Consider the following 16,523-nt stretch of genomic DNA (forward strand, 5'->3'; position numbering starts at 1 on the left):
GACAAAGTGAGGTCGTACCTACCAGTTTGTCACTATTGATGGATGCGTACAGTGGTCACCTTTGCCAGTAGCGATGGAAAGAATGCCGAGGTAAAAATTAAATATTTTTAAGTACTGAGGCGATGTTTAACGTTATTTAGGTTTGAAATTTGACTTTAGCAGCTAATAGTTTTCAGGTATTTATTTGTAACCATTGTAATGAAATACAATTATCGATAAGATTTTTCAGCGTAGTTACAAGTCACAATTTTAAGAGGGAAGAATAGCTTTGCGATCCTAGCGAAATAACGGTACTTTTTCTATGAAATTCCATTTCGGGCGAAAACGTATCCACTAACTAAATCTTAACAAATCACTCTGATTTTGATCTCGAACGCTTCAGCATAATATATTCTAGGATTATAGATTTTTCTTTAAAAAAAAGCATATTTTGAAAAAAAAAAGGAAATCTATAAGCCTATCATTGTGTCAATAACATACTAAAAAATCATGGAGAATGAAAAATATTTTGAAATGGAAAAACTTTTTGTCTTTTCGTATGGATAATCACGTGGTATTCTTCCCCCTTAACCCATTTTCCTTGATGTGGATTTTCGTTGATGTGGTCCCATCACTATTTACGCAGCACTTAAATAGGCCGTTAGCACTGTATACGTCTAATCACTTTAATCAGTATAGCAATTCAGCTAGTTCGACCTCCGGCACTGCCACACTATTCCAGTTATTTATTTCAATTTGGCAAAAACCCTAGCCTTTTCAAATACAATGAGAATACCGGTTATAACATTATAAATATGGGTAAAAAATGGTAAATGAATCTTTGCCTAAACCATAATTCAAAATATACTTGAAATTATAATTCAAACATGACATATTAAATTAAATTACAGTTAGTATTTCATCCAAATTACAATTCCGATTTACAATTTGATTTCTTAGATTTACGAATAAGTATGAAAATACTGATAATATTAAAAAAAAAACAATACATCACCAGATAATATTATATTATACTATTTTCGTAATGAGCACCACTCAGACATTTCTAAACATTAAACGTTTATCTTACTAATACTTTAAGTATTACTTTTACTTAACTACCTACCTTTAAAACATATACATTTGTAATTTGCAAAATATACAACCTACCTACTTGATAATATCAATCAGTCCCTGATGACCACTTTTTTTGTTTATTTTACACTTTACGTCCATGGATGTAAGCTGAAACAAAAAAATATATAAATAATTACACAGCATCTACAAATACTTTCTTTTGTATTTTTTAGAGCAAACCTAAACTCAAAAGCCCGAGTTCTGTAAAAACTTCCTGTAAATTATTTATATAAGAAGTTTATGGAGCGTAGGAATGAGTGGTAGCGGCATTGTAACTTTAAAATAATTTTATAGTGCGTGTTCAACTGTTCATGGTTCTGGTGGATTTTTAAAACATTCCATAAGTCACGCGGCTGCTGCAGCGTAGCGTAGATGGGTGGGGACGGATTTAAGGGCTTATGTCACATGACAGTATATACTCGTACCTATGTAACAAAAAGCCAAATCCATAATTGAACTAATTATCATGATTTGAAAGCTTGTTTTATACTGATCAAAACGTAAAATCGAGGTAGTTTAAAATTTAGATCGCGACTTTGTTTACTTTGGGATGTCGTTAATAAAAATCAGTGTCACATTAATAAAAGAGGTGCAATTGTTTATTTGTATGAACCTATTTTATTAGAGCATAATTTCGTCACCTGCATTTAGTTCTGTGACAAGTATGTGCTTTTAAACATAAGGTAGTTTTCAGCAATAGGCTTAAATTGGATTGCCATACAACAAGTACAGTCATTTGGTTAAACATGTAGGTATTGTAGCTTTTTTCAGTCCAATTTACACGAACCGTATATTAAAAGAAGAATAAAAAATATATAGGGATCAATATCACTTTGAACAGGGAGCGTATTTTTTGAGATGTATTTCTATTACTTTTTTCGAATAATACATAGAATTATGGAAAACTGAGGTAGCAAATTACGTTAAATTATATTAAGTAGATAATTAAGCATACAATTTTTGACAGGACTTATGACCTGACTAATAAGAACTGCATTATGCTATTTGTAGAATCAGAAGAACCAATATGATGTTTAATTTGTTAAACAACCGACAGTCTTTACTTACCATCATAGTAGGAGTGCGGGCAACGTGGGCAGCTAGCAAGCAAAGGCGGTCTCTGCGACCGCAGGCCTGGCCGATCCCGACACGACAATAGCGGCCACTCGCTCGCTACATTTCTTCTTGAGTCGCGCGGTTCCTCTATACCTGTGGATACGCATACTTCAGAAGGATTATTAGAATAGTAGCTAGTTCGATAAGGGCAACGAAAATGCACTGGTAGGGGAAAAGGGCAATTTTGAATGTCGTTTGATGAATCTGATATCAACCTTACAATTTCTAATATTTAAAAATCAACTAAAATTTAATTTTAATAACATCAGTGATAAATTAGCGATGTACCGATACATAGGCCAATATAATCGGCAGGCCGATATATCGACATCTCTGATTAAAATACAGCCGATATCACAGTTTGAAAAGCGCGCGAAATTAACGACGGTCTCTTGTACATTATGTTCAAATATCCCAATGAAACAAGATCCAAATACCTACGAAGATACTCGTAAATACCCAAATTTGAAAATGCTTCCGCAAAAATATTTGCCTTATACAATTCGCTCAGTTGCCTCAGAACGTCCTCAGAACGTGATTTTCAACCGAAGGCCTCATTCAAAATGATTTACGCAAAAGATTATCCCTTAAAATATGAATAAACTTTGTTTTTTTTTTTACCAAAAATAAACTTAAAGTGAACTTTTAATTAAAATCCAGTAACTTTGTCACCTTTTGTAACGGGATTCGTTTGCGTCAAATCCGGTAGTTCTGATTTTTGCAGACTTGTTTACGATTTTGGCTCAACGAATAGGGCGTTTTTAAAGTAGACTAAATTAGCTACAATACGAGACTAGAATTGCCTCTGTAGACCTGAGAGTTCCCGAGATTAAGCCTTTCTATATTTTTATTCGTACTTGTATTCGTAGACTACGCAGATTGCTTTTGCGAAGATACGAGTAGTATGTTCCTCGTAATTATCCAAATATCAAGGATATATCAAGGGAGTGCAGAGAATCTATATAATATGAGACAATGTTAAGAAAAGATCAAGGAAGAAGTTACATAATTTTTCCACGAGCACATCCACCTCAAAAAGTGAAGATAAAATGTAAATAAAAAAATAAAACTTATTTATGATATTAATTCCAACGTACTGTATTCTCGTATCCTGTATTTGGCGCCCTTAAATTAAAGAGTGTTTTGTTCTGGAGTCATCTAACTATCATCCCTACACAAATGGATGGTCCTGATTGATTAATTTCCTGCCAAACCCAGATATAGTGAGTACTATTATTTAGCTGTTTGCAAAGTGCCTGGGAAGGCCCCTAATTTTGCGGTTAGGCCGGTCACACATATGAATATGTTACGAAAACGAATTATACGGATAGAGTGTGGATATTGAATAAGTTTAATCTTTGTGATAGGATTTGTGTGTGTTTAGGATCCAGAATACATTGCGATGCAGTGCAGCTCTACATAAGTTATTAGGGTCCAAGCTTCTAAGTAGACGCACTAAGATCCGAATTTATAAGACCGTGATTCGCCTAATTCTAACCTACGGATGCAAAGTATGGACACTAACACACAAGGAAGAAAATATGCTGCTAGTTGCCGAGAGGAAGATCCTTCGTAAGATACTGGACCCCCAAACGAAGACCGAATGGAAGCTGGACAGGAACCGTGAGATTGAAGATCTAGTGGCTGAACCTAACATCATGGGAGAGAGTAAAGCTCTCAGGCTCCATTAGTTTGGGGCAACTTAAGAGAATGGATGAAGATCGGAGCGTGATCAGAGCGTACCTGGGTAGCCTAGCAGGAGGACGTCCTATCGGACGCCCCTGGTGTTGCTGGAGCGACATGGTGGAGGCGGATCTGCGCGAACTTGCGCGAACTCGTTAACAATTAGCGCGAAGTCATACAGGACCGAGAAAAGAGGCGCTATCTTGTGTCGGAGGCCAAGTCTCATTTTGGGTCACCGAGCCACCGAAGTAAGTTTGTGATACAGTCAGTGAATTGGTAAATTCATGGTGGGATTATACATGAATAACGCTATGAATACCTACCTAATATGAAGTAGCATTGTGCGTGGCGTAATAATGTGTTAATGTTGTTTACCATGCAATAGAGAAAAAACTATTAAAAGAGTTAAATGAACTTTCCACATACAATTATAATTCGATGAGTGGAAACATTTTGCAAATTTCATTACTAATTGTAACAAGAGCAAGATTTTGTAATTCTGCCTTCAAAATTTAAGTCACGTCACTCGGAAGCTAGGCGCTTTTTACTTTTAGCACAATAATACAGTTATCCAGGAGATTTATTTTAAAAATACTTAGAAAGCATGGCTAATGGGTTAGGCTTTGGTTAATATTTATCTTATCACGACAGTATTTTCATCGCAAAATGGTGGGCACTTAACGTTATTAGCGTTCCGTAACCAAATTGGCAACAACAGAAGTATTCGATAATTTAGGAAATGTTCGTACAGGTCGGCATGGAAAAGACCCTGAGAGTTCAAAGTAATACTCAATTACATCCAAAATTTAAAGGCAAAATTTAGTATATCACATTTTCTTTATAATTATTACCTAAACAGGCTTTCTTAAAAATATAGGTAGGTGTCTTCTATTCAAGATTTAAATGGCTATTACTAAACCTACGAAAGAAGCTTAAATTAAGCTTCTTTCGTGAAACTTGTTTAACTTAAGGAATAAAATAACATTTATTTTAACTTTATAACACTTTCTCAGTTAAATTAACATTAATTATTATGTTTTACAAACTTTGCTAAAGAGTGAAACACATACATTATCAAAGTCGAATCAAAATGAATGCTAGTGAACAATTATAATTTAAAATCATCACTTAAAAGTCCATTCTACCAGCCAACGTGAGGAAGCAACTTATTTGCATCAAATTACTTTACCACTCTACAGAGGGTAAATGATGTCTCACTCTAGACCGGGCCGGGGCCGGGCCAGAGCGGCGCTTCGTTTTCTATGGGATGCACCAAGTGATCAGATTACATCAGATCAGGTCATAGAAAATGACGTGTCGGACACCTCGGCCCGGGCACGGGCCAGTCTAGCATGAGTCATCCTTAAAGTGCAACTGTCTTATCCGGCTTTGAAGAAAAAAGCAGGAGCTGGTGTGGAAATAAATATTTGTATATAAATAATAATTTGTATTAGGTACTTTTTGTATTTCATGATAATAGTCTTATTATCATGAAATACAAAAAGTACCTAATACAAATTATTATTGATATATCTTTGCACTTAACAGTCTTGTTAAGTGCAAAGATATATCAATTATTCTAGAAGTTGTAGAAAGTTATTTAAATATATGTTACTCATCCAATTATTTTACAGATTACACTAGCTACCTATATAAATAAAAAGCGGCCAAGTGCGAGTCGGACTCGCCCATGAAGGGTTCCGTACCATTTATTACACGTATTAAAAAAACTACTTACTAAATCTTGTTCAAACCAATTTTCGGTAGAAGTTTGCATGGTAATGTATATCATATTTTTTTTAGATTTTTCATTCTGTTATTTTAGAAGTTACAGGGGGCGGGGGGGGGGGGGACAATTTTTTCCACTTTGGAAGTGTCTCTCACGCAAACTATTCAGTTTAGAAAAAAATGATATTAGAAACCTCAATATCATTTTTGAAGACCTATCCATATATAACCCACACGTATGGGTTTGATGAAAAAAGGTTTTTTGAGTTTCAGTTCTAAGTATGGGGAACCCCCAAAATTTATTGTTTTTTTCTACTTTTGTGTGAAGATCTTAATGCGGTTCATAGAATACATCTACTTACCAAGTTTGAACAGTATAGCTCTTATAGTTTCGGAAAAAAGTGGCTGTGACATAAACGGACAGACAGACGGACATGACGAATCTATAAGGGTTCCGTTTTTTGCCATTTGGCTACGGAACCCTAAAAATGAACTTGAAAAAAACCGATTGATATTACCAATAGATCTATGGCATTGAAAGGTTGAGAAAATAATAGGGAATATTACGTGAAACTCTGCGTAGGGGGCGATACTACCAAAATCCATCATAATGTGAGGGTCTACCGCTGAACAAGAAAATCGAAATTTCGTTATCACTCTCTATCGCTCTTGCATATTCAAGCGATGGAGAGGCAGATAACTAAATTTGGATTTTCGCGTTTCCCGGTAGGCCCTTTGTAAACAAACCGCCTTGATGCATCAATTTCATATTTTATTATCTATGAAAACTTGTCAAAAAACAGTTTAAGGCATAGTATGTACAAGTTACTCTATGGTTTAGGAAAGGTGCTAGTGCTGCACTCTAGTGCCAGAACATTGTAGTAATACTCCCTATTTGCTCGGCATAGGACTCGATATACTTATATTATAGTATAACCCGGACAACTTAAGGGTTTCACCACGCAATCAGAGATAATAAGCTGGAAACTCGTGTACACCTTCATTATAACGTTCTAAAAGTTTCCTGATTAGTCTCGGAATGTCCTCGTGTGCTCTTGGTAGTTATTTCAGGTTTAAAGGTAACAGAAATCGGTTTTTCACATATATCAATGTTTTAATAGCATGAATGATCTTTAGATCAACGGCCCGATTCGAAGAATGAGATACGATTTCGATAAGTTCTCATTTAGATATCGTTCGTATGACGTAAAATTGACAGAAGCAACTCGATTCGGGCAACCAATGTCACTTTGGCGTTAGAAATATCGTAGATAGATCTTATTGGGATCACAGCGGAATAGAAATAAACGTCAATTTTGACATGTCGTTTAGTTATCGATTTTTGAAATCTTTCCAGGATCTTAAACGTGTCTTAATCATTCTTCGAATCGAACCGTAAGTAAAAATTGTAGAGCATAAAATTTGCGACACTTCATGTTTCTAAATATTTTTTCATGCGGTCAACCGTTTTTAAGATATTGGTCGCAGAACGCGCAGCAGTCAGCCATACGTAGTAATACGTACTGGTGCAAGGTCAGCTGAAAATCTATGTGAATAATACCTTCTGTAGAATTATTTAATTGACCGAAGCGTAGCGAAGGTCTACGTTTTGACTCGGGCTATGGGTATGAGGATATTGCAAATCACAAAATCATAGCGACCACTAAATCATTTGCAAATGAGTTCAAATTTGGCACAAAGATTACTATTCCACAATATAATAAAGGGAGCCTTGTGAAGATAAATATTTCACTTTTATTTCTACATACGAAGTTGGACCATCATATTCGATCGAAGTAATGTTATCATGACATGGAGCTGATCTGGAGATGGCCCATGGTATATACCCAATTTCATATCCACTTGAAACTGCATAAAGAGAACCATAATGTTGATCTATTGTTTAACAATTGCTTTTCGAGCTCTGCTCTTCAAAGTTAGCGTGTGGTGGTATTACGAGTACCTTAACTACAGTGAAGTAATGTCGGGTTAAGCGATGTTGATACTACATGGGTATATAAATATTTTAAAAACTTTCAATTAAAAAAACCAAGTGTCTAGACAGTTTAAACAATTACTTAAATTGGTTTATTCATTCTTTAAAAGCTTAAAACGTTAATTACCTATTTATTTAATAACATCTAGCATTGATCGAATGTAGGAATAGGATGTAGTCCCTACAAGTCCAACAACTACTAGTTTTAAAATATTTTTATCAGACTGATATGACTGTCAACTAATAACACAAAAGGATCAAGACTGGAAAGGTACATGTAAGACACGACGCAATAAAAGTTTGCCGGGTATCTTTTGTTGTCACTACTCGTAATTGGTCACAGGTGCATTAAATTTACTGTCTGTTAGCTTTGTGCACCTCAGGTGAACAAAGGGGAATCAAATATACTTAAAGTTTACTTAATACCCCCAAGAAAATCATAGGTGAACTAAGTGTATTTTTAGTTTACTTAATTGACCCGGGTGATCTGAGCTGGGTGAACAGAGTCAACTACAGGGTATTATTCACGCCTAATGACCGACTCAAGTATAATCCCGCTATGGCCTATGAAATGGGGTATACCTATCTTAAAAATGATTAAGCGTATGAAAAAACTCGTGGAATAGTTATAACGTGTCAAAAATTGTATTTTATGTATACCAATCTTGATATTCGCGAAAAACAGATTTCTGTGAACTTTGTCCTCGAATAACTTCAAACGCAATCTACACAAGATTTTATGTGAATTTCAAGGCGACTTTTAAATAACCATAATAAAGGTATATACGAATTTCCAGAATACTTATCTCTCTTTCCAAAATTGCATTTCATTTCTCTTGTCAAAAGACTATGCGTCAAAATGGTCCAAAAACAAACGGAGTTGTAAATTAGGTCAATACATAGGTATTTCTATGTATTTCATTTCGCACCAAGCGGAATTCTATTTTTATGTATTTTAGTTAAAACGTCATCACCCTTATTACCTAGACAAACGAGTCCACCGATGACTTGCCGCGCTCACTGCGGTGCGCGATCACCTGCTGCGATCGCCTGCAGTAATTAATTTACTTTCTTGGACTGTAATAAGGGTGACGACATTTTGACTGAAATCCTCATATCTCAGTTTTGCAGTGGAATTCCGCTTGCTGCCCATAGAATGAAATCAAGCATATAGAAATACCTATCTAATGATCTAACTCTCATTTCTGTTGGTTTTTGGACCAGGGTCCATACAAAGTTATTTATGGAAAAACGGAACGCCAGAAGAGCTGAAGCGGAACCCAAAATGTATAGGTAGTTCAAATTTTTATTACCAAATATTTTTATCAATTTGCATTTAATTAATGAAAAACATAATATTAGTATAGTATATTAGTAAAGAAAAGTGTGGACTGAACGAAGATGTAGTGTAAAAATTGAAAAAGGTATGTTGAGTTGGTTTGGACACGTGGAAAGAGTGAGTGAAAGAAGGCTAACAAAAACAGTGTACAAGGAAGAAGTAGAAGAGAGAGCTGAAAGGGGTAGACCTCGGCGCACTTTCTCTGGTCAAATCGGGGAAATCCTGAAGAAAGGCCAGAGGCCTATTGCATAATAAAATACAAGCTAATACTATTAGTGATTTTGCATGTAAAATCACTAATAGTATTAGCTTGTATTTTATCATGCAATAGGCCCCAGGTCAAGAGCAGCCTTAACCAGCGAGCGTGTTATAAGGAATGTTATGAAAGTGAAGGAAGCGAAAAAGTAATGTCAGGATCGTAGCAAGTGGAAATCCGTGGTCGTAGGCAGAGACCTCCGGGAAATAGGCGTGATTATATATGTATGTAATATAAAAAAAACAACAGAAATAGTGATACAAAATTATTACCTTAGACATCATTTTAAACAATAATTACGTTAACGAGTAAAAACCTGATCGGGATCGGCTACCCGACTGTGAGAGGTAGTCCGGTGGGGAGTCGGGCAGCGGCCGCTTGCGCCGGCGCAGGGCGTCGCGCCACCCGCACATGGCCGTGCGGAAGTACGTCCTGAACCTGGGGGGTAAAGCACACTTTTGAATAAAGAATACGCTACTTACATACTGTTATTGACAAGTGATTTAATCATAGAGTAGAATACATTGTGACATTTTTGGGGAAAAAAATTATAATACTCGTACCGTTATAATGAACATGACTATGGTATTTTTTTACATTCGTCGCTGTTTCTTGTCACAAGTAGAGTATGATTTGATAACAAGTACGATTTAGGAAATTTTAGGTATCCCTATCACGTCGGTGGCAAAACTGGCAAATAAGTATACGACACGGCTCACCCAATGGCTAGTGATTACCTCTATTTATACACGAGAAAACGGGACATCGCGGTCTGGGTGCGTTGCCGACATATTCACCTGTACTGCTATCTGACAATATACATCTGCATGGGCTCGAACCAGCCCATTACCACAGAGAACGTGTTCTATATGTCCACGTAATTCTTTACGTAACGCAATTCTTAACTTATACTTTCCTGCACGCATTATTCATTATGATCATACTATAAGGGGCATGTGTATGATGCATTACTTAATTACATAACAACTGTATGAAGTCGATTTACCCTTAACCTTTTGTCCGCCATTCAAACATTCAAGGACGTTACACACACTCCAACAACATTGCTTTAAGAGATAAAATTTGAATCACTTGCTATTGATACTTTGACCATAACATACGCCAAAATGTAACATAGGGAAAACGTTTCAGAAGCACGACATCAGTAGATATATAAGAGTCCATTACGTTTAAAGGGTTATACAAATTCAAAGAGTTCAATAAATAAGTCAGTATAGTTAAAAATTCAATTTTATATGTAAAATGGATTTGTAAACTGCTTAAATACATTTAAACGTAATCATCTATAAAGGTAAACAATATAATCTCATCAGGAAAGCACTTTGTACAAAATTAAGTTAATCTTCATGGACGAATAATGCCTATCGATCGGGCTAGGGATGAAAATTTACACGTTTACAAGCTGTGCAGCGAGGAATTGGATTTAGATGAACACTTTAAGCAACAGACTTACATCGACCAGAATATTGATCGTGATGACTTTTTCTATTGTGTTTGAGCTACCGATATTTTGATGCAGATTACATTCGATATAAATCTAGAGAATCATTCAAAGCTGTTACGGTACTACTTAGTAACAGCTTCCGAACTTTTGATTTCGTACTTAAATGTGTGAACGAACTGTACTGAGTAATGTAAAAATGAGGTTCATTTGTAAAATTTGAACGCTGCTTCTGAGCAGTTTTTTTAATGCACCTAAGGCCCGCTAAAGTGATACTCAGAACTGGATAAACTGAAGATTTGGGGTCTTTATTGGGATTATCTTGTTATGTTGGTAATTATACAAAGCTTTTTGAATTGAAGATACATTTATTCAAATGGAGGCGAAACTTATTTTCATATTTTTGTGACTAAATATGTCTCGACAACTGGCGCCTATTTTGCGTGAGTAACTTTGTATGGTATTCCGATTCAGACTTCTTTTTAGTTGACTCTAGTGAAAACGAAGCAAAACAAGGAATTTAATCACGGAACGTGAGTGTCATTTCCGACTAGGTACACAGGATTCCTTTACAGAGCAACTATGTAGCGAATGCCTTACATTTGCGCGTTCTCTTCATGGTAATAATGTTTAAATATGAGTTGGCGTAGGGATGTGACGACCTCATTGCCCGCATGTTTTCGCGGGCAATCATGCAACGCGCGCAGGTGAGCTCGTGATTCGTTTGCTATTTTAGGGTTTTCGTAGTCAAAATGGCAAAAGCTGAACCCTTATAGTTTCGTCATGTCCGCCCGTCCGTCTGTCCGTATGTCACAGCCATTTTACTCGGAAACTATAAGACAAATTTTTAGAATAGGTATATTCTGTCAGCCTTTACTTAGTTTAGAAATAATATTGTGTCCACCCTTTGTAACTTTCGAACAGAGGAAACAAAAAATTTATAAACAAAAAAACAGAAAAAAAAATCTAAATACTTTCAACGAAAATTGTATTGAATATGATTGGTTGAGGCATCCATGAGTTTTTTCACAAAGACTATTTTTTATTATAAAGATATAACTGCCGCAAAGTTTCACCTTTTGCTTGTATGGCATTTCTCGTTTGTATCGCATTGAGAGTGTTTTGCATGTTATATTGTCAATAAATAGCTTTATATTGTCTATAAAGTAAACTTAGAATATTAATATTACATTAATTAAACTGCCGAATCCGACACAGGCGATTCAACGGAGCTACGCCGTTTTGGCGCCTAAATAGTGTTTAGTTGTAATTTTATAAAATGTAATGTATGTTAGTCTATAAGGTATTTGTAATATGGCCCTTGTTGCCTGATTATTTTTTAATAAAATAAAATAAATAAATAAAATATTATATTTTAATAACAATAAAAATAAATATATCCTTTTAATAAAAAATATCAAAATATTCATCGGGTGTTTTAATTTTATTATTTCATAAAATAATGATTATCGTACATTTTAAGACTGTAACTAATCACTGTAATTTGTAAGTCTAAAAGTATCGCGTAGCTAAGTAGATACTACTATTTATTGCGACCTGTTCGAAAATATTGGTACTCGTACCTATAAATCACGTAATTGTCGCCTTGGTTTGGATAGTTGTCTCCTGGTTATTTATTATATGCATACCTTATTTAAAGTAATTGTATCTAAACCACATTAGCAGTACTTAAATGTGTGAGCGAACTGCACTAAGTAATGTAAAAATGAAGTTCATTTGTAAAATTTGAACGCTGCTTCTGAGCAGTTTTTTTAATGGACCTAAGGCCCGTTAAAGTGACACTCAGAACTGGATAAACTGAAGAAACTACTTTATGAAATAATAAAGTCAAAGTCAAATGGCGTTCTAAAAGTTTTAATCATGTGTCGAAAAATGGCAGTAAATTTACTGTGGCTACAAAATTTTCTTTGACAATCTACCTCTATTTCAAATTCTCTTTGGCAAAGAGTAAGGGCCGGATTTGTAGGGACGACTTTATTTTCAATGTCAATATACGTTCGATAGAGTTTTTACAGTACATATGGTTTTACTTTATCGCACTTGTGCGGTAATTAGCACTTCCCGTGTCTATGTGACCTATGTGGAAAATTTAAAGGGCCATTGGTATTTGTACTGTAAAACGTTGCACGATACACGTGTGATTAAAACATTTGCCCACTGCCTTCTGTCGTGTTTTAATTTATCGCCACTCATTGCGTTTTTCCTGCTTTTTGCACTTGTATCGTAATGTACTATAACATTACGAATACGGTTCCTTTCATTAGTTGTTTCAGGTGCTTTGTCGAGTGTTTCGTAAATCTTCAAACTAATGATGTTTTTTTCGGCTGTCGGGTTTCAAATATAACCCAGCTTAAAGGCTGTCGGAATAATTAAGTACCTATGGACAAATATATGTACGATTAATAAACATACATTAGAAGGAAGCATCTATCACTAGGAAAAAAATGTTCGCAGGTACACAATACACACAAATTCCCCTACCAGAATTCGTACCCAGGACCACTGACCACTAGCATACCATTAGTTATATACTCTAAGCATATAAACACAGTAAACCCAAACTACTGTATTTCCAGATACGTGTGAGTTCGGCTTAACACATATAACATTTACATACCTATTTACTATAAAACGCTTGAGGCAGTGTCAAAAAAACTGGCAAACATTAAATACGTAACGTAGGTATAGCCTTGCAGTAAAACTGTTAACATTCCATTGCGTGGGGCCGGAATGCCAAGAAAAGCTTCATAAATTATTAACAGCGGAATGTCGAACTTGATTTGAACTTCGATAAAAACAAAATGTTTAATAACACGAAATCCACCAAAAAACGGAAACTTGTGAACACTAAGTTTGTTTTCTAAATACTATAGGTATTTTATAGAACTTACGAAACAGTCTTGGCCCTGCAAATTAATTTAAGGCATTTAAGCAATTTGGGTACACAGATGAGTGTTGTTAGGTTTCTACGACGATAATAGGTGTATTTCGGCTATTATGAAAAACAAAAGTAAGGATTTCAATTGTTATTACTTTTTATTAGTATTCTTTTTGAAGTTATATTTTGAACTTTTATTGTGTTACTAAGGATTCCAAATTAAAAAACGAAACAATTGCTTCTGGGTCTCAGGAGGATAAACTTATTCATTTGGTGATCATGATGGTATTTATTTCAACGTTTATTGGAAAAGTACTTATGAAATCCTGAATGTTGCAGCCGTTATAATTTCCGATTTTAGGTAAGTATGTATTTTAATTTTCATTCCAACTGGATGCATTTCTACATATATTTTTAATAATATGTACCCATATTTGGCCTTTAAAAATCTCTATTTCGCAAGAATTTTCAACACATACATGTATGCTTTTCAAGACTTTAGAACTACACAATGAAACAGCAGGGTTAATGAATCCCCTCAAAACAATCAGTGTCTTATATGGTATTTTAGATACTTAGGTAGACCTAGACATTTTCTGGGAAAACGAGTCGTTGAAAAAATGAATATGTGGGTCATACTGAACAACTTTAACATAGAACTAACCCCAAATAAATATGTAACGGCGAGCAAGATAAATATAATTATCAATCGCCTCAAGCAGAGTATATAGTCAATGTGTTTCTCTTCCGTAGCATGAATTTACTTCAAATGAGTTTTGAGTCCATCACGCAGAGCGTGCTAAATAAATAGACTTTGTAACATGGAGGCAAACTTACATTATATTACATCCCACTTTTTGTTGTACATTAAGTTTTTGACACTTTTTCGTAAAATGCATATTTAAGAATACTTGGCCATTAATTTAATTTTCTGTTTTGTGATAAAGAAATAGGCTTAATGAGGTTACCAATCCCGATAGCTTTGTTCAATGAATGACTACTGTAAATATGCTTAACACAGTAACTCAGGTGGTCCTTGATTGTCTCCTGATTTGATGAAAATAAGGCATTTACCGCTGCGTTGCCATCTTTTTACATTAATCGATAGAATTATACCTATAAATTTTGGTCAACAAATTCCTAATATTTGATTCAGGTACAATTTGTAAATACAAATTTCTATTAACAAATTAAATATCTACCATACTTTTTTCTGGCAATAGTTATAAATAAAATGGTCCTGAAAAAGTAGAATGACCATCTAAATGATGTCAGTTGCGCGTGCATGCTATATGCATGCTAGTACATGTGCATACATGTATTGATGCGAGCGAGACGCCTGTGCGACGTCATTTTGATGTGACAATATGATCCCATATCAGTCGGGAAAATAATACATATGTAGTGGCGTTCAGTTGCTTTATGTGGCCGTGGTGCCAACAAAAATAAGTATTTTTCCTTTGCCCATATTTCACACTTGTTACATTTGCATTATGCCAATAAAGTGTTTTAGGGCTAAACTATTAAACCAGATCGTAAAAAAGAAACAAAGTAACCTCACCCACAAAGGGGTCTAAATTAGGAAGTCTTATTAACTTCAAGGCGTACACATAGGTAATAAAACAGGAAGTGTTTTCCTTAACTTTGTTTGCTTCACACCTATGTACTTAGACCTTCGTTGGAATAAATACAACTGAAATTTGAACGTACATATTTTCCATTTCACTCAACAAACTATGTACTTATTTGCAAAAAAATATGTTACCTTACTAGCTTCATTGCAATGAAAGGTCAAACATACTCGTACTTACCAAAAGTATATAATGAGTGCTAGCGTTGGAGCTAGAAAGTAAGTATCCTTTCCCTTCTTCTTCGCGTTGTCCCGGCATTTTGCCACGGCTCATGGGAGCCTGGGGTCCGCTTGACAACTAATCCCAAGATTTGGCGTAGGCACTATTTTTTTACGAAAGCGACTGCCATCTGACCTTCAAACCCAGAGGGTAAACTAGGCCTTGTTGAGATTAGTCCGGTTTCCTCACGATGTTTTCCTTCACCGAAAAGCGACTGGTAAACTGGTAACTGGAAAATTATAAAATTGTCTTGTCTTGTCTTAAAAACGAAGAAGAGTAAATTGAGTTATTATTTAATTATTATTTTTACTCTTAATAAAAACGTATTTTTACAAGCAAACCCTTGAGTGATCGCTAGTATATAGAACTAGCATCGATAGTCGAGTTTATCGATACAGGAACTCCCTACTTGTCAAACAATTTTGTCCCACGGATTCCTATGTCTGCTTATAATATATATTGATATGAGCATCGAGCAACACCGGCTTCCGACACGTCGAAAGTGACGAGCCCAGGCGATATCTTACCGTACAAATCGTTCTGTCGTTTTTTGCGGGAGAAACAGGCACACTGTCACATTACATACAAAATCCAATCTGTAATGACGACACAAATACATAGAAAATGACATACGTCAAAGATAAATCTTGCACAACTCGGTATCTTTTTCTGTACGGACGAGTCACAACACGCAGCGCGCTATGCCCAGTTGGGCATGTAATGTGCTTCGGCAAGTGCAAATGCCGACTCCTTTCCCGGTGTTGCTCGAAGTATATGAGCGAAATGTACAGAAATCACTGACATATTAAGATGATATTTTAAACTTGGAATAGGCCTCCTACTCATTATCCCACTAACCACCTTGTCGTCAATCAAGTTAAAGAATGAGCTTCGCCTCCTGGTTATCAGCAACTAAATTGTAGGCCTCGTAGCAAGTTCATTCTACATTATATAGGCGATGTATTACTTAACACTACGCAAACTTCTACAGAAATATAAAGTGTATAGGTATAAAGCCACATTTAAACAAATTGGTGCGAGCGAGATAGACTGCGAGTAATACAACATCGCTCCCACA

The 16,523-nt window shown here is 35.4% G+C and overlaps 1 protein-coding gene across 1 annotated transcript in view; it reads right to left on the reverse strand.

Moving 5' to 3' along the window:
• Window positions 1–907: 907 nt before the first annotated feature.
• Window positions 908–16,523, reverse strand: part of LOC133520490 (tachykinin-like peptides receptor 86C) — a 94,338-nt gene continuing 78,722 nt past the window's right edge. Inside the window, exons 8-10 of the mRNA XM_061854930.1 lie at window positions 9,551–9,672; window positions 2,185–2,325; window positions 908–1,224 (exon numbers count right to left, since the gene is read on the reverse strand). Coding sequence (XP_061710914.1) covers window positions 1,199–1,224; window positions 2,185–2,325; window positions 9,551–9,672 — 289 coding nt within the window. The 3' untranslated portion in view covers window positions 908–1,198. The remainder of the gene's footprint in view (window positions 1,225–2,184; window positions 2,326–9,550; window positions 9,673–16,523) is intronic.

This window comes from Cydia pomonella, chromosome 8, assembly GCF_033807575.1.
Source record: "Cydia pomonella isolate Wapato2018A chromosome 8, ilCydPomo1, whole genome shotgun sequence".
NCBI lineage: Eukaryota > Metazoa > Arthropoda > Insecta > Lepidoptera > Tortricidae > Cydia > Cydia pomonella.